Raw genomic sequence first — 23,597 nt, 5'->3', positions numbered from 1 at the left:
GTCCAGTACCCCCGCAGACCCCACTCCTGTGGCTGCGTTTGTGACTCTGGCTTTGGAAGTAAATACATAGAAAAGGAGTGTTCTCCACCACTGCGTTCTTGTATCTCCACACCAATGTTCAGGATAGCATGAGTCACAGCAGCCAAAAGACAGAGCCCACTGAGTGTCCATCTTATGAAGAACTAATAAACAAAACACCAATACCACAAACAAACAAACAAAAAAATGGCTGTCCCGGTTGTGGAATAGTACTCAGCCATGAAGAAGAAAGGAGTAGTTGTGCTACAGAGTAGTGATCAGTGGTGAACTACAGAGTGGTGAACAGTGGTGAACTACAGAGTAGTGAACGGTGAAACTCACACTATGAGGAATCAGATGTGAAAGACCACCAGATGCGTGGTTCTGTTTACATGAAAGAAAGATCCAGGGCTGGTGAGTCCTGGGGGGCTGGGGAGGACGGGGTATTGTGGGATCACTGCTGAAAGGGTGGGCCTGAAAAGGATGTTCTAAAGGTGACCGGAGCCATGGTCACACAGCCCTGAGGAGAAACTAAAACTGTCCAGGCTGTTCGTTTTAATCAGGGAGATCCGTGGACACTTCTAACACATCCACAACCAGTCAGCTTCCGAGCCACCCACACTTGTGATGTGAAATGTCCCCATCCTGTCCTCTGCCCTTGACTGCAGCGTCTGGGTCCAGGATGCAGAACCGGAGGCCATGTGCACACATGCACACACACACTAAGCGGACCGCCCCAACCTGTCCCCGCCACGGTCACGGCGCCGGGGAATCTTCTGAGGCTTGGTCCCGATGCATTGCTTTTTATTTGGTTGGTTTTGTTTTTGTGGCTTAGAAGGATAAAAGCGATTTATCTTCTGGTTCTGGGAGCTGGAGGTCTCACCGGGCCACGCCACCAGGAAGGTGCAGATGATGTCTCTCTAGCAGCCTGGGGGCGGGGCGGGGCTGTTTTCCTGCAGTTTTCAGTTTGTAGAGGCTGCATTTGCCTTCCCCTTCTCTTCAAAGCCAGCATGGTTGGCCGGGCCAGTGTCCCATCTCTGGTGACTCTAAACTGCATCCCCATCTCTCTCATCCCTGTGTATGCTGTGCGTGTTCAGCACAGAGCAGCCTCCTGTTTTCCCGCCAGGCCCACAACCCCACAGTCCCGGGTTCAAAGGAGGGGTGGGACAGCTCCCTTGGGCTTCCTGTTGTGGAGGAGTCTGCCGCTGCACAGGGCCCCTCACTGACTGGATACAGCCTGCTGGGAGTGGGAAGAGAACCACATTCACCCACCAGTGTGCACTGCTCCTGAGAGCTCCCGTCCTCCCCACCCTCCGCCCCCAAGCTCCATTCAAGGCACAGTGAATTTGAAGTGGGTTCTGGGCTCCAGCCACCTCTCTGCCTCGCCACTCCAGTGCGGATTTGAAGTCCATCCAGGGACAAGCTTCCATTTGCCCCGCCCCCCACCATCTCCAGTGATTGGTCACTATTTATAATTGTGTAAATAATGGAGAGGCACATTCAAGCCGCCTCCCCAAGGAGACCTCGTCTCCTATTTTTAGGCCCCCTGGCCCATGATCTGCATCCCTCTGAGGGCCTGCCAGAAGCTAAGAAAGAGATCCTGGGGGCTCAGTGGTCCTGTGACCTGGAAGGGGTCGGGGTTGAGATTGAGAGGTCTGAGGTCAATACCCAGAGGGACCCTCACCCAGGCTGATGGGTGACCGGAGGGGGGATGTCTCGAGGTCCCTGAGGATGATGGGAAGGACTCCTGAGGTCCTATATCAGAGTTTGACTTAATAAGGGGCTGATAAAAGGTAGAGCCTGAGGTCTCATTACTCACTGACCTGCACTCAGGAGATATAACATGGGGAGTGCACCACGGGGTCTCACCCTCGTTTGAGAAATAGTCTCACGTAGCCCAGGCTGGCCTTGAACTCTGTGTAGCCAAGGACGATCTTGAGTTCCCGACACTCCACTTGCCAAATTCTGGGATTACAGGTGTGTTCTACCATTCCTGGTTGATGCCGGTCTGGGGGGAGGGTGTGGAACCCAGGCCTTCCTGCATGCCAGGCCAATGTGGTACCAACTGAGCCACAGTCTTAGCTCCCTCCTTTTTAGAGACAGGCTCACACTATGTATCCTGGGTTGTCTATGAGTTCCCAGCAATCCTCCTGCCTCAGCTTCCCAGGTCTGGGATCGAAGGCCTGCACCAGAACAGCTGTACCCTTTAAGGATTTGGCTGATGGGCTCCTGTCTGGTGTAGCCTGCCTGTCCAGCTGGCTGGCACCTAGAGTCCCTTCTAATTTCTTGGAGTCTGTGACCTATAAGCTAAGAAAATTGTCCTGTGTCCCAGTGGTATTCCAAATCCCAGGGGGAAATCACCCCAAACGGCTGCTCAGAGTTCATATCCATGGGAGGAGACCACTGGGGTCTCCGACCAATCAAACAGGGGAGTGCCCGGTGTCCCTCAAGCCCCTGCAGCATCTGGTGCCCACCCACTGGAGAGCAATGATGGCTCCTCACATCTGTTTGCAGACTGGGGTCCGTAGGGTCACCCATGTCCCTGGCTCTCATGAAGGGCAAAAAAGAGCAGACCCCCCACAGACCCAGCAGACCCTCCACAGACCGAGCAGACCCCCACAGACCGAGCAGACCCTCCACAGACCGAGCAGACCCCCACAGACCGAGCAGACCCCCACAGACCGAGCAGACCCCCACAGACCTAGCAGACCCCCACAGACCGAGCAGACCCCCCACAGACCGAGCAGACCCCCCACAGACCGAGCAGACCCCCACAGACCGAGCAGACCCCCCACAGACTGAGAGAGCTTGTGCAGAATCTTGTCACTTAGGGAGATCCTGAGAGCTCCTTGCTCACTACTGCTGGCTTGAATCTGGATGTCTACACTGTGGCAAACGCCACTGATGGACTTCCTAGAGAGTAATTACCTGGGGATTATCACTTCTGCCGGTTGGAGCAGATGAGCCCTTATTTAACCCTCGAAGCTACCCTGGGAAGACAGCGCCGCTGCTCTTGCCATCTTACAGATGGGGAAACTGAGGTACCCGGAGCTGAAGTCACCACTTGAGCAAGCGTGACCCCACAGCAGAGCTATAGGCAAGGCCCAGCTCAACCTCTCTGGGCTCAGCGGCACTCTGGTTTTTCCTAGGGACCAGACTTGCAAATCGCACTGGCACAGAGACAAACAGGTTTGTCTGCTCCTGGCTTTTAGCTCCTCTGGGGGAACCCGTGCCTCCAAGGACAGGCAATTTGTTACTTGGTGACTGAGACAGCCCATTGGGGAGGAAGGGAGCCCCCGTGGTGCCTTCCTCTTGTTAAGCTTCCTCCATACCTCAGTGTAGCTTTGATGACGCCAACAGAGCAGTTGGTAAGACTGAATGGACCAGCAGCAGCTTTGTGTGGACAGAGAGCCCTGCTGGGTGCTCCAATTGCTGCCAGAAGCCAGAAGGGGAGGGCGGGTGCCGCCCCAGCACCCACGCAGCTTCTCAGAGCTGGCTGTCTCTGTGGGGCCGCTGGTGAGGACAATTATGGACTCTGAAGTTCAGTTTGGACATTCAGATCTCTGCGGTCCTCCAGAGAGCTCCCCGCTGGCCGTGGTTACTCCGGCCTCTGCCTGGTTCCCGGGAGAGCTCCCCCTGGCTGTTCTCACTCCGTCCTCGGGTCTCTCCCGCTCCATCTGCGGTGAAGGTGGTGCCTTATCCCTGTTTGAGGCTCAAAGGCCTAGTCAGGACCCGGCACATAGTGGGACATCAGGAAAAACGCAGTGAACAAATGCACAAGTCAAACTGTCACCCCCTTTCCCGAGGACCCCTCGAAGACCCGGGGGGGGAGGGGCGGGCTCTCCTTGGCGACCACACCCCAGCCTGGTGAAAATAGGCCTACACAGAGATCCCGGAGGGGGGGGTGTCTCGGCAGAAGTATTGAGCACGGAGGAAATGCACTGTCAGCTTGGGGTGTGGGTGTGCGTGTGCCTGGGGTTGCTGGGAGATGGGGGTTCTGGGGGTCCCCGATCTGGAAAATGCAGATCCTCTTTGAAAAGAAGCCCCAACCAGGATCCAGACATGAAACTTAGTTTCAGGAAGGCATAGGTCGTGGCATGTTTTAGGAACCCCAACATCCCAGGACCTGGGGAACCCTTTCCTGCCCTCCACCCCACAAAGGTGTGTGTGGGTTTTTAGAATTCTTGGAGCCACAAATGGAATCCCAGTGAAATGGTCCAGCCGACTCAGCAGCGATGCCCCACAGCCCTGCTTCCCTTGCCTTGGAGGCTGGGGATGGGGGCTGGGGATGGGGGCGGGGACAGTTTTGGGTAACTCTGGGCGGCTGTAAGGAGGACGGAGGACCTTCAGGGAGGACCTTCAGGGAGGATCCCCCGGGGCAGACCCAGCTCCCCGGAGGCCCAGAGTGGGTGGTAATCGGGGTTTCAGAGGTAAGGCCGGTTCTTCTGGCTCTGCCTGGACCCCTGTTCCTGCAAAAGCTGCCAGGACCCAAGTCTTGGGTTGGCTAGAGTGAGCTCCTGAGAACCCCAGCACCAGGGGTGTGGGCTCACCCAAGGCACGGCGAGGTCAAATATCCTGGGGACCCCAGCACTTCCAGCCAGGACAGACTCTTGGCAGCTAAACTGGACGTTACCAAGCAGAGCAGGACATGGCCGGGTCCCCAGCGCAGCCTTGGGGTTAAATTTCTCTTTCCAGGAGAACCAGCCCCTCCCTCAGCATCCCACAGTATCCCCGGTGCCTTTCTCCCCGGGTGAGCCCTTCGGTGAGCATCTCACCGCGCCCCTATTTGGAAATGGAGGGATGGTGGGTAGACCAGCAGCAGAACTGGTCGGTCAGTCAGGACCGCCCATCTCAGGGACCCATCGATCCCCCACCTTCTCCACTCAGTCCACGCCTGTCGCTTGCAGCGGCGCGGGCGCCCACCTGTGTGCAGGGTGCACGGGGGCGGGGTGCGGCTTTCAGACTGGGTTCACTCGCACGCCGTCCTCTGTCCCAGTCGCCAGGACTCAGCCGCTGGACCCCGGAAAGTGGGCGGAGGGATGCGGATTGCACTGCCCGCAAGCTCTCCAGCAGGGCTGCTGCAGGGGCATAACCACGCTGTGTCCTCCCCACCCACTTCCCGCCCCCGCGAGGGAAGCGGGCGAGCGCTAGGACCGCGCCGCTCCGCCTCCCGCCGCTATAAGAGGCCGCTCGAGCCCCACGCGGAACCGGCTCTGCGCCGCTGTCCCCGCGTCCCCACCCGGCTCGAGCGCAGCGCAGCCCAGGCAATCCCCAGCCTGCGTGGGGCGCCCGGGGCCCCGCGGCGCACCATGGGCGCTGCCCACTCGGCATCCGAGGAGGTGCGGGAGCTCGAGGGCAAGACCGGCTGTGAGTACCACACGGTGGCCGGGCACCCTCGCGGACCGGGACCGTCGCCTGCATGACCCCCGCTTCGCGCCACCGCGCTGTGTGACCTTGGGCTAGTGGCTGGCCCTCTCTGTGCTGCTTCAGATGGGTTCCCGCCAGCCGCCGTGCCGGCGACGCCGCCAGGAGGGGTTGTGGCGGAGACCCCGGTCTTGGGGTGGGGGAGGAGGGTGGCCGGAGAGGCGACACGACCAAAGTCTCCCCAAGCCAGCCAGGGCGGAGAGCAGGGCGGAGCCGGGCAGGTGGCCGCGGCTACTAGGGCGGGCGCCCAGGCAGCCCCGGAGAGCGCGGAGCCCGCGCCTCACTGGCAAGTCTGCGGCTGGGGATGAGCGGGGAGGAAAGTTTGGAAGTGGCGGGACCAGGAGCAGCCGCGCGGTCCGCGGTGACCTTAGGCGGGGGTCACCCTGCCGCCTCCCCGCGCGTCCCCCCGCCGCCCCTCCCCCCGCTGCAGGCTCGGGCACCGAGCCCAGCGTCCTCAGGGCTGGCCCGCACTCCGGGGACCGCAGAGGCCGGGCGGGGCGCGCGTGGGGGAAGCGCCCGTCCGCCCCGCGCTTGACCCTGGGCTCGGGAGCGATGAGGGGACACGGACTTGCGGGAGAGTGGCCAGGCGCGTGGGCGCAGCCTGCTTCGGTGGCCGGACAGAACGGGTTATTAGCCCTGCCGGGCTGTGTGACCTTGGGCCAGTCAGTTCCCGTCTCAGTTTGCCTCCTCAGAGGAATGGGAGGCTGGAGCGCCCCCGGGGATGCTGCGGCAGGAGGTTGCTGCTGAGTTGAGGGCACCCAGTCAGCCCCACCCGAGGGGCGACCCGGCTGGCACCTGCCTCCCCAGAGCCCGGTGAAGTCATAGAAAGTTCCCAGCTGCTGTGTCTGCACCGCGCACACGGTATGCGGAGTGGGCAGCGGATCCCGGAGAGTCGTTTACGGACCCGCTGAGGGTGCGCGCCGTCGGGGCGGTCCGGGCGAGCGCGACTGTGGGAGCGCTGCCGCGTGCAAGAGGAACGGTGTGCGAGCTGGAGTGTGTGCACACTGTGTGGGAGGCAAGCAGGACCATGCGCACACTGTGTGAAAGCCGGGAGCATGAACACTGTGTGTAAGCCGGGAGTGTGTGCACCCTGTGAAAGCTGGGAGGGTATACATACTGTGTGCGGAGGCAAGCGAGTGTGTGCGCGCACTGTGTGTGAGGCAAACAAGTGTGGGCACTATACGTGCAGGCCTGACTGTGCGCACTGTGTAAGTGTAAAAACCCGGAGTGTATACACAGCATTGAAAGCAACGGAAGTGTGTGCACAGTGTGTAATTGTGTGTGCACACTGTATGCACTGCTGTTTGAAGCGTGGTTTCACTTTGAGGCTCAGGCTGCTGTGATCTGGGACACGCCCTGCCTCAGTCTCCCCAGTTCTAGGACTATAGGACAGCGGCTCCCCCAACCCCCGCATCTTGAATTTTCTCTCTGAATTCATTTTACTGACCACAAACCAGAAAGTTTCATAAACCTGCCCCGAGGCCTACGGGATGGAGGACGGCAGGAGTCTCCGCCCACTTCTGACTCAGTTTGACCGATTGCCAGTTGCTGTCCCAGCTGGTGTGGGGAGAGCTGGGATTCGGGCTGCAGGTTGGGTCCCCACTGGGAGAGCAGCACCCAGGGCCTTCTGGGGGAATTCCAGCGGGCTGTGGGTTTGACAGTGATGGGCCGCAGAGCATGCTGGGAGCCTTGTCAGTTTCCTGGGCCCAGCCTCCCACGGTGACAGATGCTCAGGCTCAGTGGCTGCCTGGAGGTGGCTGGGGTGGCTTCTTGCTGCCAGGGCTCAGAATTCAATTCTTAAAGGGAGCTGGAGTGGGGAAGCCGAGTTCATCCCCCACAACAGTGCTTCCTAGGGTCCCACAGGCCCTGAAGGTGGCTGGTGGTATAATCTGGACATTTTCACCCACTTGGCAAATCTTTATGGACTAAAGTTTTTGAGGATTTTAGAGGATGTGGAGGTGACCCAGAGAGGTCAATATTTCCAAGCAGCTTGCACAGCACACAGATCCACCCCATCGGTGTTTCTAGGTATTAGCAACAGGGGTGGGGTAAGAGCAGAGAGGGGCAGGCAGGTAACTAGGAAGGAGCCAGTCATGTGACAATGACCACAACACTGGAGTGGCAGGTGCCAAGGCCCTGTGGCAGGAGGCAGTTGGTCACCTCAGCGAGATTGGCCGATGACATAGCAGTTCTCCAAGCTCAGGCTGCTCAGCAGCCCAACTGCAGGGGTTCCTTGTGCTCCTGTGCCTCAGTTTCCTCTCCTGTTAGATGGGTGTAGCAGTAGTGCTGCCCAGCCCTCAGAGCTACATTAACCTAGGTCTTGGTCCCTGTATCCCTGCTGTGTGACCTTCAGCAGGTCACTGTCTCTCTGGGCCTCAGTGCCCCATCGGAGCGTCACCTCTGAGCAGCTTTGTGGACCTGGGAGGTAACATTAGTGAGGAAGGCGCTGGGTGTGGCATGGGATTAGACGGCCGGGGGACACCACTGCACTCTGGCTTGCCTATACCAGCACTGAGAACTTGACACGACACCCAGTAGGTCTTCACCTACATCTTCCAGGAAGGAGATAAGGCCATTTCCTCTCCTGAGGGAAACTGAGGCTCAGAGAGAAACAGCATCTTGCCTGCAGCTCCAGTCAGGAGGGGAGGGTTGGGAGATGGAGGATTTCCCACCACACATTGCGACCTCTGGGGCAAGAACTGCTACCCATGATGCATTGCTCTTCCTTTCCTCACCCCAGGACCTTTGCACAAGCCTTTCCACTGCCCTCCACTCTGCACCATATTGACCGATGTTTGCTGTTTATGTGGGAGAGTCTTCCTGTCACCTCCTCCTGAGTGAAGACTTCAGGGCAAAGTTCCTGCCACCATCTAGGGTCCAGAGAGCCTTTGCTCCCTTCCAGAGAACTTCCCTGCAGCCATGGTGGCTACCCTCAGACCTGGTCTCCCTTAGCTCCTGCATTCCTCCCCTCCCACCTCAGACCATCACCTGCCTCCCCCTAAAATGTGCTTCCCCCCAGTCCCCACAGAGTTTCTGGCTGGCAGTGAGACCACAGGAGGCACATATGGGGGAGATGGGGTCCCTGAACTCTTTATAACCCAGAAAGCAATGCTGAGAGCCCAGGGTTGCCTCCCCCTGCAGGTCTTGTTCCTGCCAGCTTGAGTCACCTGGGGGGGGGGGATACGCCTGCCTGATGGGAGCTCAGGAGCTCATCCGCCGCCCTCGCCCACACAGGGCACACCCATGGCTGCACCCTGCCTCCTCCACAGCGAGAACTGATTGAGTCTTATCTCCTGCCTCCCTCGGAGCCAAGTCATCGCCCACCTAGACTGTGAGGACCTCGGCTTCTTTCCAACTAGGAGGGACATCAGGCCAGGGCCAGGGCCCTCGAGAGTCCCCACCCACAGCCCCCCTCCCCACCTACTTCTGAGCTCTTGGTTGAAGGCAGACAGGAGGAGGCTGGGAAAAGCAGGAGGTCTGCCGTCCAGTCTCCAGGCCTGCAGGGAGGCCAAGAAGCTGCCAGAAGAAGCAGAACCTTGGGCCGGAGCTCAGCCCTTATGGCAACGTTGGCAGCCTCCTGCCACTTGCCCAGCGCCAAGCGTAGCCCAGGAGTCAATAACCTGGTCCTTTTCCAGGGCCCTGTGGGGACACTGCTGGCCCATTGCATGGATGAGGTCATGGAGGTTCTGCAGATGAATGAGAGGAGAGAGGAGGAGGGAGGAAGAAAGAGAGAGAGAGAGACCCTTCCCTCTAGGGGAGAGGCCCGCTGGGGCCTGGTTCCTGCTTTTTCTATTGTGTTCTACCCTGGAGAGACCATTGCTTGGGCCATAATCCTCCTGGTCTTGTAGAACTCCAGCTGGAACCCCTGGTCCTCACATATGCTAGGCAAGGCTCCACCAATTAGATGCACCCCTGACCCACCAGTTAAAAAATGTTTGAGCCGGTCTTTGTGTGTAGACCATATTGGCCTTGAACTCAGGGCCCTCCTGCTTCGGCCTCCCAGGGAGGGCATCTGCAGCCTTCCTCATTGTCTAGGAACTCCCTGTCCCCTATGCTTGCAGGCCCTGGATGAGGGTGGGGATTGTGGGTGTTGGGATAAATATTAAATAGTGGTAACCTTTTATCCCGTGCCAGTGCCGGCACCATTAAGGCCACATGGTACTGCGGGGTATCTTTATCTCAACAGCTCTACACTGCCCCCAAGTACACTCGGAGCCTGGCTTCCTTTGACCCAGACAGTCTGCTCCACTTGCCTTGGCTGCTTCTGACCCAGCTGCCTCTCTACCAGCGGAGAACTTAGCTCACATTCTCCACAGCCTGGTAAAATCATGACTCGACAATCAATAACTTATCAAATAGATTTATATGTTAAGTTCTTGATCTACAATCCACCCACACAATAAACTTACAACCAGTTGACAAAGATATAAACTGCCCACTTAGATGAGGTAAATTGACCTATAGAAATCTATCCCTTAGAAAGTATCCATATCTATCCATAGCTACTCAGAGCCATGTGGACTGAGATGGGCCGTTCTTGTCTTCCATCTTGAATCTTCTCCTTCCCCTCTCAACTCTCAAAAACTTTGTCCCCGCCCCACTCTCTACTGTCCAATCATGTGTCACCTTGACAGCAACTTTCAGGTGGGTCCTCTGGCCTTCAGAAGCTCAAGGGCCTGAGGTACAGGGGGTGAGCTGGCATGGGGTGGGGCTGACATCTTCCATGTCTAACCATCCACTAAGCCATGGGAGCAGTCAGCCAAAGCCTCTTTCCTCAGCAGTAGACCCCAGGAGCCTCACCAAAGGGGGCTTAACCCCACAGCTAAGTTCTCACTACAAGAACTTTAGAAGCCATTTTTGCCCAGGAGGTGACAATAGTCACATACCTGTTATCCCAACAGAAGGAACATGAGTTTGAGACTGAGCTGTCTCTAGAAAATGGGGGAAGTGATTAAATCAATTACTTTGTTTTTGAGAAACAAAGTTTCTCTGTGTAGCTCTGGCTGTCCTGGAACTCACCCGAGATCCTTCTGCATCCATTTCCTGAGTGTAGGGACCAAAGGAGTTCCTACCACACCCAACAGCCTCCCCCCTCCCCCAACTGTAAAAGCTCATCAACGGTGGGTGACTAATTTACAGACAAAACAGGTTTGGTTTAGCAAGTGACTGCCCATGGTCCCATAGGTGCTGAATTAGAATCCAAAGCAGATCCCCTAGTGAGGTTTTGAATTTGGGAGTGGGGGTGGGGTGGAGCAGAAGAGAGGGAGGCAGACTCCAGAGGTAAAGGACAGAGCCTGCAGCCCCAGGGGTTCTTGGCATGCCCTGGAGAGGCCTGCTTGTTACAGCCACACGCTGGTATACTGGGTTCTGAGTGATAGGAATGTTCAAGAACTTGCATGCTTGGCGGTGGGTGGGCAGTTAGATTGGAGTGGGGGTCACCCCCTCTGTCTTCTGGGGGCTTCCTGGTTGGCTCACATCTGCTTCAAAGAGGGACTGGTGCTGTCTGTGGGAGAGCAGGTGGCAGTTGCTGGAGTTGCCAGCCTAGGGACCTGCAGTAATGAGTTTCCTGGTGTTCCTTCCCACTCAGCTGCCATGCCCCGTATGGGCTTATTTTGTTTTGAGCTGATGCCCGCACCCCCGGATGTAGCAGGGAGGTTAATCAGAGCTCAGGCGTACAGCCGGCTGGAAGACACAGACCAGACGGCTAGATGACAGGCCAGACAGTGCCCTGCGCACAGATGAGCTCCTGTATCCCCAAAGCACTTTGGTCTCTGGAGCCATAAGGTAAGGGGTGGGGGGCAGGGAGTTGCACATCTCTGAAGGACCCAGTGCTCTAGGAAGAAGGCAGGCCAGGGCCAGAGGGAGGAGCAGGGGTACCAGACAGCCTGTCACTTCCTCCAGCTTCATTATTAATTCATAAAGCCAGAAGGTCGACTGGGCATTTCCACCGGTGGCAGCCGTCACCTTATGCACTAGGACCAAAAGGTCCTTTGTTGTCCCTGCAGCGTGACCTTTGCAGACAGTCATGCTGTCACCAGTGGCCTTCACTTGGGAGGCGACAGGAACTGTTGGAGGCCATGCCAGGGCCTTAGATCCTCTAGAAGGGGAGGCAGGAGGCAGAGGCATTGCTGCTGAGACTGAGCCTCCCAGAGCCCCTTTAAGAGGGGACTGGCTCTGCATCAAGGTGGTCTGTGGAGAATATCTTGCCCCCAAATGGCACAGCTGGAAGAGGCAAGTGTGGGGTAAGTATCCATCTCAAATCTAGAGTGCCCCCAAATACAAACTTTCTGAGCACTGGTATGATACCCCGAGTGGAAAATTCCTCCCTGACCTCATATGACAGATGCACTCAAGATACATGTAGGGAGACTTCAGGAGGGAACACAGTGGTAGGGCACATGCCTATCATGGGAGACTTTTGGACCAATCCCCAGCACCACAAAAACAAAGTAGAAGCCTTAAAAATAAATGTTGGGCAGTGCAAGCCTTTAATCCCAGTAGTAGGGAAACAGAGGCAGGGACTTCTCTGAGTTTGAGGCCAGCCTGATCTACAGTGACTTCCAGGATAGCCAGGCTACATGGAGAAACCCTGTCTTGACAACCCAAATATAAACACATATACATACAGAGTCTCAGCCCATAGCATGCCTGTTTAGCATGTATTGAGAGCCCCTGGATTCAATAACCCAGCACCAAATAAAACCAGTGTGGTGATCCCAGGACTTGAGAGATGAAGGCAGGAAGATCAGAAGTTCAAGGTCATCCTCAGCTAATAGGGAGTCTGTGGCCAGCCCTGCCATAAGACCCTGCCAGGAAACAAACTATTACGTAAAATCACTTTTGTGTTTTGACTTGGGCCTCATCCCTAAGATACCTTACCTGTAACAAAGTTAAACTTGAAACATGCACCTGAAAAAAAAGCGCACTAAAGCTTTTAAATCGTCATAATTACAGGGTGATAAACTCATGCAGCTGGCAACACCCCCAAATACACGGTGTTTTAAATTATATTTGTGTGTGCACGTCAGTGCTTATGTGGGTGAATATTCCCCACAACACAGCCTTTGTGGCAAGAGCCTCTACCCCCTGAGCCATCTTGCCAGCCCTATGTGGCAATTTTTACATCCAAATTCCATAACATCCTCTCCTCTTATCTTCAGCATACCAAAAGTGAACTATCAACTCTCCCTCTGTGCTTAATTTAGTCTGGCTACATGATTTTTATTTCTGAAGCCTGCAAGCTGGCTAATTATTCTTTTGGGCAAAGACTTATTCTATTCCTTATGGATTTGCTTTTCTTCTTTAATACATTTTTCCCATAGATTTCTCAGCAAAGGTCTGTGAATTGTAAGCCAAACTCTCTTCTGCTGGTGTCTATGAATGGACATTGGGCTGGGTATAAAATTTTAGCTTTCTGGATGATCCCCTGCTTCCAGTGTTCTGTTTTGGATTGCTGTTGATAAATGAGGTTCTGTCTAATGGGTTTTTGTTGTTGTTGTTGAAACCTATTTTCTTTGTTTTAAAATTTGTGTGTGTTTTTCATACGATCATGCCTGGAAATGAATTATGTTATTTTGTTCTAAAAAGAAGTCATATCTTCAATCACAAAAATTATTGCTTCCCTGTGAGTGATCTTACCCCTCAGTGGTTCCTGTTAAAAATATGTTGGATCTTCTTGTCTTCTGAACGCCTCTTGACCTTTCTTTCATGTTTTCTTTATTGCTCTGAGCCACACCCAGCATCATTTCCTTAGGTTTGCCTTTCAATTCACTAATTTTCTCTGCAGCTAAGTTGTAGCCTTTACTCATTGTGCTATAGCTAGTTTGCATCAACTTGATACAAATCAGAGTTCTTCATGAGATCCTGCTGTAAGGCATGCTCTTAATTAGTGATTGATGGGAGGTCCCCGCCCATTGTGGGTGGAGCCATACCTGGGCTGGTGGTCTTGGGGTCTGTAAGAAAACAGGCACGAGGGGCAAGCAGCACCCCTCCATGGCCTCTGCACCAGCTCCTGCCTCCAGGTTCCTGCTCCGTTCTGGTCCTGAGCCCCAGAAGTGACTTCCAGGATGTTCCGCACCTGTTGTGTTAAGTATCTCAGGGTTCTCGCCTGTCTGTAAACACTTTTAAAACTCAATTTAGGGCTGAGATGGGGAGGCTCAGTGTAAAGTACTTGCCGTGTGCCTGTGCCTGTGTGTGTGTGTGTGTGTGTGTGTGTGGTGTGCACTCTCATGAGTAAGGCCCCCAGAGTGTGTTTCTTAGCACTGCGTATTTTTGACTTGCTTGTGGCACCAGCTCTGGTTTTGATTTCTTTCTTCCTCCTCTCAGCAGAGGTGGTGCAGTACCTCCTTCACCCTCTGGGATGGCAGAAACATTGCCACCCTCCCACCCTCTGGGTGTGGGGTTCTTAAGCTTACCCAGTCCCAAGACCAGGTGGCTCTCTCAGTGGATTTTAAAACCCCTGCTTTTGACCTCAGAGCTTGTGGCCATTCTAACACTCTCTGGCAACTTCAGCTGGGGGTCTCAGACCCCCTCTTGCTTCTGGCATTTGGGTATGTCCTCCTTTCTCCCTGGGACAGGTTCTTGTCTGGCATCCCGAGAGGTCCGTGAACTGGAGCTCCCCCCTGCCTCAGCCCCCCAAATGCTGGATTCGTAGGTATGTGCAACCAGGCCCTGCTCAGGGAAAGCCCTTCCTTCTAAACTTAGCGGGTTATTTAGGTGGATCCGGGTTTTCTCCGGGAGTGCCAGGTGGAGCCCGTGCTATAGCTCTCAGAAGCTGGGCCAATTTCTCTGACTTGATTTCGATGGGGTTGCACGTGAGGTATGTTAGTGCCTTGATTCAGTCTCTAATAAAGGAGCGGAGAGCATTCGAGGGGCGGGGCTGAGCTGTCTCCTGGATGCTTTTGCATCACGCCCACTTTCTGAATGTCTGCTTGGATGGACGTTGCCCCCACCCTGATGAATGGCGGAAAGAGCAAGCCCTACCTGTGGTGTTGAGAGCTGTGTGACCCGCAGGGAGCCACACTGCCTCTCTGACCCGGTCTCCTGAGCAGCAAAGTGGGTGTGCTGCCGCCTGCCCGGCCCTGGCTCAGCTCCTGCCTGAGTCAGGCTGTCGCCCTCTTTATTCCTGCAATAAGGCGAATGTAAAGGATAGAGCTGGGGGAAGGCGGGCACACCCCAACTGTAGCGCTCAGAGCTGCGCTCGCTCTCCCATTTGCAGGGCTTCCCGCACTGCCTCGTGTGCTCCGTTTTCAGACGCATGGCAGGGCACCCGTCATGTTTACCCCACCCCCCCAGGGATGTGTTCTGTACAGAAGAAGCCCACAGTGTCCCCAGCAAGACCCTTGGTACCCCTGGTGACAGCGGAGGATGTGGGCTGGGCTGGCTCTGCCCAGGGAGTTGGTGGCTTTTGCACCGCCCTGAAGTCTGTGTGAAGAGGGTCTGAGGGTCTGTGCTCCGGTTGGATTTGGAAAACCATTTCAAAAGGGCCAGGTGCATCCTTGGTAGATTTTAAAGGCAATAAGGTGGGCGCGATCGTGGCTGCGGCTGCCAAAGCAGCAGGTGGAGGAGGGGTGCTCACGAGAGAGGGCAGCTGCCACAGGATCCCCTGCGAGGAGGCTCCGGAAGCCCAGCCTCCATCCCTCCCTCCTTCCCTCTCTAGCCCCGAATTAGTCACTGCTGTGTCTGGAGCCCCAGGTGGCCTCCCTGTGGAGCTCAGAGCCAGCGGAACAGCCCTGGAGACTGGGGTTGCTTAGGGCACAGCAAGCCAGTCACAGCCAGGGTAATGGCTCTGTTTCTCTAAGCAGCTAAGTAGACACGGATGGTTTTTGTTTTGTTTGTTTTTTCAATTACAGCCAATATTCATGTGACATAAAATTTAGGACTGGGGAGATGGCCCAGTCAGTACAGCACCACCTGTGAGTATGAGGGTCAGAGCTGGATCCCTGGTACCCATGTAAAACGTGGTAACATACATCTATCCCCAACACGGGGGATGCAGACAAGGGAGGAGCCCTGGGGCTCGGCGGCCAGTCCTTCCGCTCAATCTGTGACTCAGGCGCAATGAGGAACCCACACGCATATACACACACATGCACACATGTACACACACATATAAACACATGCATGTATACACTTATGTACAGACACATGCACGTATGTACACACATACATGCACAAGTCCACACATGTACACACACATAAACATGCGCACACATACACACCATTTTAACTACTGGGAAGTAAACAACTCTGATGGGTTCAATGCCTTTAGAGTTCTAAACCACCATGTAGGTTTCCAGAACATTCCATCACCCCCATTAAAACCCATACCCATCCATTATCCATCTTTACCCTCTCCTCCTGGCCATTGCCCAGCAAGAGTTACGTTCCAGTTCCCAAGGAGTCACCTGGAATCGCTTGACCTATAGACCAGGTGTGGACCAGGTGGCTTTGGTGCTGGCTGTGATGTTTGTCAACACCCTGTGTGCCAGTGAGGACCTACAGCCTCTCTTGGTTGTGAACAGAATTTCGCCCAATGTATTTCTCCTTTCATACAGTCAGCCATCCACAGGAGACATGGCTGTTACCACCTTGGAGAGCTGTGAATAGTGTTTGTGACTGAGATGGCATGTTGCCATGGGAGACACTTCCCAGGAGGAGAGGGAGGTGTTATTGTTTCTCAGAGGAGGAGGAGGCAGCAGGAACAGTGCCTGCTTAAGGAGGTGCTCAGAGCTGCCTCTCCTTGCTACTGGCCTGCGCCTGGGCTGATCTTTATGTACACAGGGAGTCCTGTGTCTGTGCGATGCTGAACCACAGAGCTCTGGGTACCCTGAGCGTCCCCAGCTCCTACTTGGTTGTGTCCCTCTTGTCAAGCACCCTATTGAGCTGTCGTGACTGCTGGGCACAGCTGAAGGTGGAGGAAGCTCAGGGAGGGGTTAGGCCTGTCCGGCCCTTTGTTTCTCTCCGGGTTAGCTGCACCTGTTGGCTCCCTCAGTTCCTGGCTCTTTCTGGGTCTGTACACCATCTTATCAGGAATCCTATATTCCCTGAAGGTGAAAACTCTAAAACTTGTCCCAATGGATGAAGCCAGCAAAACTGCCCCTGCCATCTCCCCGAGCTTCCCCCAACCCCATGCTTCATGCCTTAGGCTGTAGGGGTCCCTGTCAGACATCCCCTCCCACCCCATCCCAGGGGCTGGAAATACCTTTCCTATCACTCTTTCCCCAGAAATGTGAGGTGCAGAATTTACCACTTATCAGGAGCAGAGGCATGGTGGCCATGCCCCTGAACCCAGCCTGGTCTACAGTGTGAGTTACCTAGTGAGACCCTGGGTAGAATTTTTTTTTTAAGTCTTCACTTTTTTATTCTTTGTGCACGAAGACTAGCATGAGCTGGTTTCAGTGGGTAGGCAGGCAGTCGAATAATCCATTCAAGGTGGCTTAGTGCAACTTGATGAAGCCCATGTCCTTCGAGTACTGCCGGAAGCGGTGATGGCGCATGTTCAGCCCGTATTTACGGATCAGACCATGGCGATTAGAGCAGACGCGGCAAGAGCGAAAGCCCTGGTCGAACTTCCGTGGGTGACTCCAGTAGAGCTGCTGGTGACCCATCTTGCCTTCAGAGGCACAATGAGGAAAAAGGCCCTGGGCAGAAGTTTAATCCAGCAGTTTGGCTGCTATGGCCAGGGATCACATCCAAAGACAATCTAGGTCTGTGGGATCTAGCTGCCTTTAGTACACACCTTTAATCCCAAACAACGAAGGTAAAATTAGTTTGTAGAAGAAAGCAGCTGTGTTTGAAAGTGGTCCCCAATTGAGTGGCAGACAAAGTGATGAATCAGAGAAAGATTTAACAGAATGAGTCAGGGATGGGATACACCCAACTCTTAGAACAGCACTGGAAAGAGAGGCTACTGGAAAGCAGGAGAGAGGGAGGAGGGGAGGGATGGGAAGGGGAGAGAGGGGGAGGGGGGAAGGGGGGAGGGAAGAGTGAGGGGAGGTAATGGGTGAAGAGGCAGTTTTACTGGGACAATTTTACAGAGACAGGTTGTAGGTGAAGACCGAATGATCCAGAGAATTCGGAGGAGCCAGAAGATTAGAACAGATTGCCAGAGTTAGTTTGAGGCCAAGCAGGGCAATTCAGTGAGAAGCCAAGAGGGAGTGGGGGTAGGTTGAATCAGTCAGAGGAGTTGGAGAGGAGTTTTGAGCCAGAGCTCAAAACTAGAAAGGGTGAGCAAGTCTCAGATGATGATTACATCTGGCGAATAAAAGTTACTTTTACAACCCTGTATCAAATAGTACAGGATGAAGAGCTGGGGCTGTGGGTCAACTGGTAGAGCATTTCCTCCCATGTGTGAGGCCCGAGTTCAATCCCCAACATAGCATAAACCAGGCTTGGCAGCTCATGCCTGTAATCCCTGATCTCAGGTACAGATCGGGGTTCTAGGTCATCTTTAACTATATTAAGTGAGTTGGAGGCTAGCCTGGGCTTCATGGGAGCCTGTCTCATAAAAGGAAGAGAGAAAAGGAAGGGAAGTGTGTCCTTCATAAGACCACATGTACCCGGACCACAGAACTGAGCCAAGGATGACTTATTAATATTTTTGTGAGCGTCTGCTGTCCCATATGCCAGGTGCCAGGAAATGTTGTTATGGCGGATGCCTACGCACTGTACAGAGAGAAAGTGGGAAACACGGGGAAGCTAAAGACAAGTCTCGGGTCCCGGTGCTGAGAGCTCTGTCATGCCTTCGCGTGAATCATCATCATCGTGGCTAGCTGGATTGTCTCCTTGACACAGCGGTAGCATTAAAAATTAACTCCGGATACTTCAAAATAGTTTTTCAGTTCAGGTCTCTGTTTATAGAATGCTTAGCATGCAGGAGGCCCTGGGTTCAATCCCCAGCAATACATAAACCTGGTGTGGTGATGTATGTTTATAGTTCCAGCACTTGGAGGGAGAGGTGGAGGCAGGAGGATCATTCCCAACCACACAGAGTTTAAGGCCAGCCTGGGACACATAAGTTTCTGTCTCAAGTTTGTTTTCAAGGATAGATAGTATTGTCAATCAAGGATGCTGCAGGGTGGCGGTGGATCCCTGGGGTTTGGCACTTCCCTCGTGGTATGGTTATTACTTTGTTACTGGCCAGGCAGCTTCTGTGGCCAACTCGCTATACTCATCCTCACTCCTCGGGTTTGTTCTGGTTGGAAGAGTGTGTATACACCATCATCTGGTATAGATGCCCCGCAAGACGGAATAGGCCTACATTTCTGGTAATGGTGGTGTAACCCAGTTCTGCACATACTTCAGTGTGTGTGCTGAAGAAGTGGCTGAAGGCACAGCTGAGGCAGGGGGATTGTAGTGATGGGCTTTTCACCCCATGCCCCAGTTCTCAAAATAATGACTCGGAGTTTTTTTTTTTTTTTTTTTTTTTTTTTTTTTTTTTTTTTTTTTAATGAATAAATGCCTGGGCTGTAAGCTTGGGCTTTGTTCCCTGACTCACTGTTCCTGGGCCTGACTCTATCCCAGAGTTCCTTTCTCCCTATGGGAACTCCCACCTTCTATTTCCTGCCTCAGCTGATAGGCCGTTGGCTCGTTGGCTTTTTGTTGACTGGTGAAGCTTCCACACAGTGTATAAGAGACTCTCTCTACAGACGATTACATGAACACAGTCCAGGGCACCCAGGACCGAACAGACCATCTGATGAAAGATGTAGCAACTACAGATTTGGTACAGAAAGACATTTTCGAAAACAGTCCCAGGTCAGAAGCACTTGGTTGTCAGGGGCACTGGCAGGAAGCAGGGATATACATGCACACAAAACACATACTCCATGCATGTTGGGTTCTTAATTTTCAGGACTCACTGCTTCCCAGGGAAGTTCTGAAGTTGGTGGATTAAGCTTTTTATTGAATTGTGGGCATCAGAGAATACACAGAGCGTTGGGGTCAGGCCCCAGCGCCTAGTAAATTTGAATATGGAAGCACACACTTGTAATCTCGGTGCTCAGGAAGTGGAGGTGGGGGGATCAGGGAATTTGACGTCATCTCTTGATACACAGTACGTTTAAAGCTAGCTTGGGAGACATCACACCCAGTCTCCAAAAAGCAATAATAAAGAAAGAAAGGAAGGAAGACAGAAAGAAAATAAAGGCATGTCACCCTTAAACATGAAGCTCCACACCCATCCAAAGAGACCCCTGAGTCACCCATGCCCACATCAAGGTATAGACTATTCTCTGCTCCCAAAGTCTCTCTCAATCACAGTACACTGTCTCCTGGGGCAGCCACTGCCCTGACTCCTCTAACACTGTTGGCAAGAGTTTCCCAGTCTGAGTTTTACCCGGGTAGAATCGTGAACCCACGCCCTTTCGTGCCTGGTTTTCCTTGGTTCCGTGTTACACATGGTGAGAGCCCAGCTCCATTGCCAAACTCAGTGCCATCTATTGGCTGCAGGAGCCTTTTGTACTTCAGCTATTTTCTGTGGCCGGGCATATGGGCGGTTGACCATTTGTGGCGCTTCCCACAGCACGGCCACAATCGTCCTGTGTCCATCTCTGTGTCTGTTAGGTGCTCAGTGGCTGTAGGACACTGGCCATCTTGTTTGCTTTCTTGCTGGTGAGGTCCATGGTTATATTTTTCTCCAGAAAGGTAGATATTATCCTGAATATGATTTAGCCTTCCTGATCATTCGTGACTGCATGTACCATGTGCGGACGCATCCCTGCCTGCCTGCCTGCGCTGTGTGGGATAGATGAGTTCATCCCTGGAGAGGTGCCTAGCCCAGACTGGCAGGCTTCTGCCGTCTTCCCTGGTGAGCAGCAGCTGCTGGGGATGCTTAAGAACTCCGTGTGATGAATTCCTGAGCAGTCCAAGGCTGGAACCTGAGGTGGAAGGAGGGGAGACTCCAAGACTGGATGGTCTCAGGTATTTGCCGCTGCTAGAACGGTGGTTCTCAACCTGTGGGTTGAGCCAACCTTTGCTAGATAACATCCGAGACCATCGGAAACCACAAATATTTATGTTCTGATTTATAACAGCAAAATTACACTTACGAAGTTAGCAATGAAAATAATCTTGTGGTTGGAGCTCACCACAACATGAGGAGCTGTGTTAAAGGGTCGTTGGCTAGAGAGATGGCTCGGTGGTTAGAGCACTGCTTGCTCTTTCATAGGTCCTGAGTTCAAATCCCAGCAACCACATGGTGGCTCACAACCATCTGTAATGGCATCTGATGCCCTCTTCTGGTGTGTCTGCGGATGGCTACTGTGCGCTCATGTATATATATATATATATAGATAGATATATATAAAAGGTCACAGCATTAGGAAGGCTGAGAACTGAAGCTCTTGGATAGGAAGTAGGGGTGGAGCCAGGGAGGGGTGGGGCCAGGAAGGGGTGGGGCCAGGAAGGGGCGGGGCCAGGGATGAAGTGATTACAGGTCTCAAGTCCGGCCACTGTTTGACTTGAGCTGGACATGGTCCCTAGGAGGCCTTGAAGGCCCTGAGCATCAAGCACCTGGGGTACATAGGTGATGTCCCATGTGGGAAGGACATGCTTGGGACTGGCTTGCCAGTGCTGTGGTCTTCAGCCTTTGAATGGTTGGTAAAGTCACCTCTGGTCACTCAGCACTCTGTCTGCAGTGGGGGCATTGTGTATCTTCGGGGCTCCCTCTTCTTCCAGGCCCACCTTCTTCCTTTTCTTTCTGCTTTCCTCACTCTGCCTTCTCCCAGACAAGTCCCCACGGGCAAAGGTGGGACAGGATGGTGGGGAATGAGGTGCGTGGGGTGGGCAAACAAGCAGGTCCAAGTTCTTCTTTCATGGGTGGGAGACGGACCTGGGGGGACCTCGCTTACCGTCAGGGGCTATCACTGAGAATGGCTGCCATCTTGCTAAAGTAGTAGAGGGTGGCCCTGGAGCAGTCCCAGCAGGCAGAAAGTGAAGCTCTCCTGGGTCCCTCAGTCATGGTTCAGTGTGGTCAAGGGAGATGTCACAAGAACAGCCTTCGACCTCTTCCAGTTCAATGTCAATGACCTCTCTCTCTCTCTCTCTCTCTCTCTCTCTCTCTCTCTCTCTCTCTCTCTCTCTCTCTCTCTCTCCTTCCCCTTCTTAGTCTCCTCAGACCAGATAGAGCAACTGCACCGGAGGTTCAAGCAGCTAAGTGGAGACCAGCCGACCATTCGGTAAGACACGCAGCCAGCCTTGGGCTTCAAGTTACTTTCTATCTGTAATCGCTTACCCTGGCTTTGTGTGGCTCTGGGCTGGCTCCAAGGTCTGTCCCAGTTTCTGAAGCAAACCTGTTGTTTGAATTCCCCCGGGTCTCTGTAAGACAGGATAGGGAGGGAGGGAGGGGTCCTGGTTCTACAGGATCAGACACCCACAGGGGAAGCCAGGGAAGAGACAGACAGTCACCCAGCCCTGTTCAACCTCTTTATGTCATATGTGTGAGCTGGACTTGCCCTGAAGTTCCCTCAACACTGAGCACCTGCTAGATCTTCCCTGATGCCGGGAGTCTGAGGGTCAGCTGATAGAGCTGTGTGCAGGATGCTGGTGTCACCCTGATGGGCCTATCTCTAGAATTTACTTCTTCTGGGTTATTCCAGCCTTGGACAAGATGAGACTGTCAACAGGAAGGGTTAACCTCGTGTTAGGGAAGTAGATGGGTTTTTTTTTCTTCTCTTGCGTCATGTTTATTTATTAATTAATTTATTTTGATACTGGGGTTAAACATGGCTGCACCTGCAAAGTGGACAGACTTCTGTCTCAAACTTTCTAGCAGATAGCAGTGTCCTCAAACACAGGGTGTCTCAAGGTGACGTCATTGTAACACGGATGCAAACCTTGCACGGGCTGTGGGAACGCTTCCTTCTTTATAGACGGGCTTTGTTTCGCCCTTTGAGGGAACCACGTTCACACGCACGTTTCCTTGCATATTACACAAAGGCACATTGTTAACCAGAGAATCACCCAGAAGGTTTCCACAGCTCACAGTTCTGTGGCCTCTACCCTCAAAGACAGGACTGATCTGTGCAGAGTAGCCATCCTACCCTTTAAGGCCAAAGGAGAAGCTCGGCACCTCTCGAAGTTGCCTGGCTTCTTACTGGCTCTCATGGGCTCGGGTGCCTCACTCTGAGTCAGTAGCCACGGCCAGAAACAAACTGTTTGCCTTCTAGCATTGTGAAGGCGTAGGCTCTGGAGTCAGACCCAGTCTTACCTGGCTTTGGGTCAGATTCCATCTCTTCAGACTTGAGGTGCGGGCAAAAAACCTGAGAGACAAACTTCACGAACCTCAAACCGTTAGCTGTGTGGCTTTGGGCCAGCACCCACCCTACCCCCTTTCTTGGAGCCAGCCTTCTGTGTGAAGCTGGCCATTACTTTGGGTTTAGATCTGAGCATTAAGATGGGACGCAGAGGCTGGTGATTGTGTTTGGAGGGGTGGAGGAGTCCTGAGTCCCGTGGGGAAGGGGATGCCTGAGAGGTCCCGTCTGCACAGAAGTGAGTTTGGAATCAGAGGAAGGGGGATGGTTAAACATTAAGGCGTGCGTGGGTGTTGAGGAACCCCCATACTCTAGGCAACATGCTGCCTCTTAGCATGGTTAATAGCTATGGTTGGTGGGCTCAGCCCATGAGTGTGCTCACACAGCAGGTGTCCAGGGCCTCTCCAAGAAGGCTATAGCATTGTCTTAGAGTTTTACTGATATGACCAGACACCATGACCAAGGCAACTCTTATAAAGACAACATCTAGTTGGGGCTGGCTTACAGGGTCAGAGGTTCAGATCATTATCACCAAGGCAGGCAGGCTTGGTGCAAGAGGAGCTAAGTGTTCTACATCTTCATCTGAAGGCTACTAGCACAATACTGGCTTCCAGGCAGCTAAGATCTTTAAGGTCTTTAAAGCCCACACCCACAGTGACACACCTCCTCCAACAAGGCCACACCCACTCCAACAAGGCCACACCCACTCTGACAAGGCCACACCCACTCCAATAGGGCCACACCTTCTAATAGTGCCATTCTCTGGGCTGAGCGTGTACAAACCATCACAAGCATCTAAGCCAACCCATGTGTATCATGAGCAGGGTGACCAAGTTGGGTTCCTTGGTGCTGTAGTGGGGACAGTAGCCTCAGGCTTCATTGTCAAGGGAGAGAAGCTCACCC

The 23,597-nt window shown here is 53.8% G+C and overlaps 2 protein-coding genes across 3 annotated transcripts in view; one reads left to right on the top strand and one right to left on the bottom strand.

The window, feature by feature from the left end:
* Positions 1-5,251: 5,251 nt before the first annotated feature.
* TESC (tescalcin) overlaps positions 5,252-23,597 on the top strand; it is a 30,230-nt gene continuing 11,884 nt past the window's right edge. Inside the window, exons 1-2 of one of the 2 annotated variants that reach the window (XM_080940485.1) lie at positions 5,252-5,385; positions 21,551-21,620. In XM_080940485.1, coding sequence (XP_080796611.1) covers positions 5,328-5,385; positions 21,551-21,620 — 128 coding nt within the window. In that variant the 5' untranslated portion in view covers positions 5,252-5,327. Of the gene's footprint in view, positions 5,386-20,259; positions 20,365-21,550; positions 21,621-23,597 lie in introns of those variants that run through there. The other variant, XM_080940486.1, reaches the window with a different exon arrangement.
* Positions 16,881-17,051, bottom strand: LOC308439248 (small ribosomal subunit protein uS14-like; the record flags this gene model as incomplete). Its single annotated transcript, XM_080940995.1, has 1 exon — positions 16,881-17,051. One exon carries the CDS (start codon positions 17,049-17,051, stop codon positions 16,881-16,883), a length of 171 nt encoding a protein of 56 aa, XP_080797121.1.

The sequence above is a fragment of the Micromys minutus genome (genome assembly GCF_963924665.1).
Source record: "Micromys minutus genome assembly, chromosome: 29".
NCBI lineage: Eukaryota > Metazoa > Chordata > Mammalia > Rodentia > Muridae > Micromys > Micromys minutus.
The sequence above is the reverse complement of the archived record's forward strand: the minus strand, read 5'-3'. Positions and strand labels throughout refer to the sequence as shown.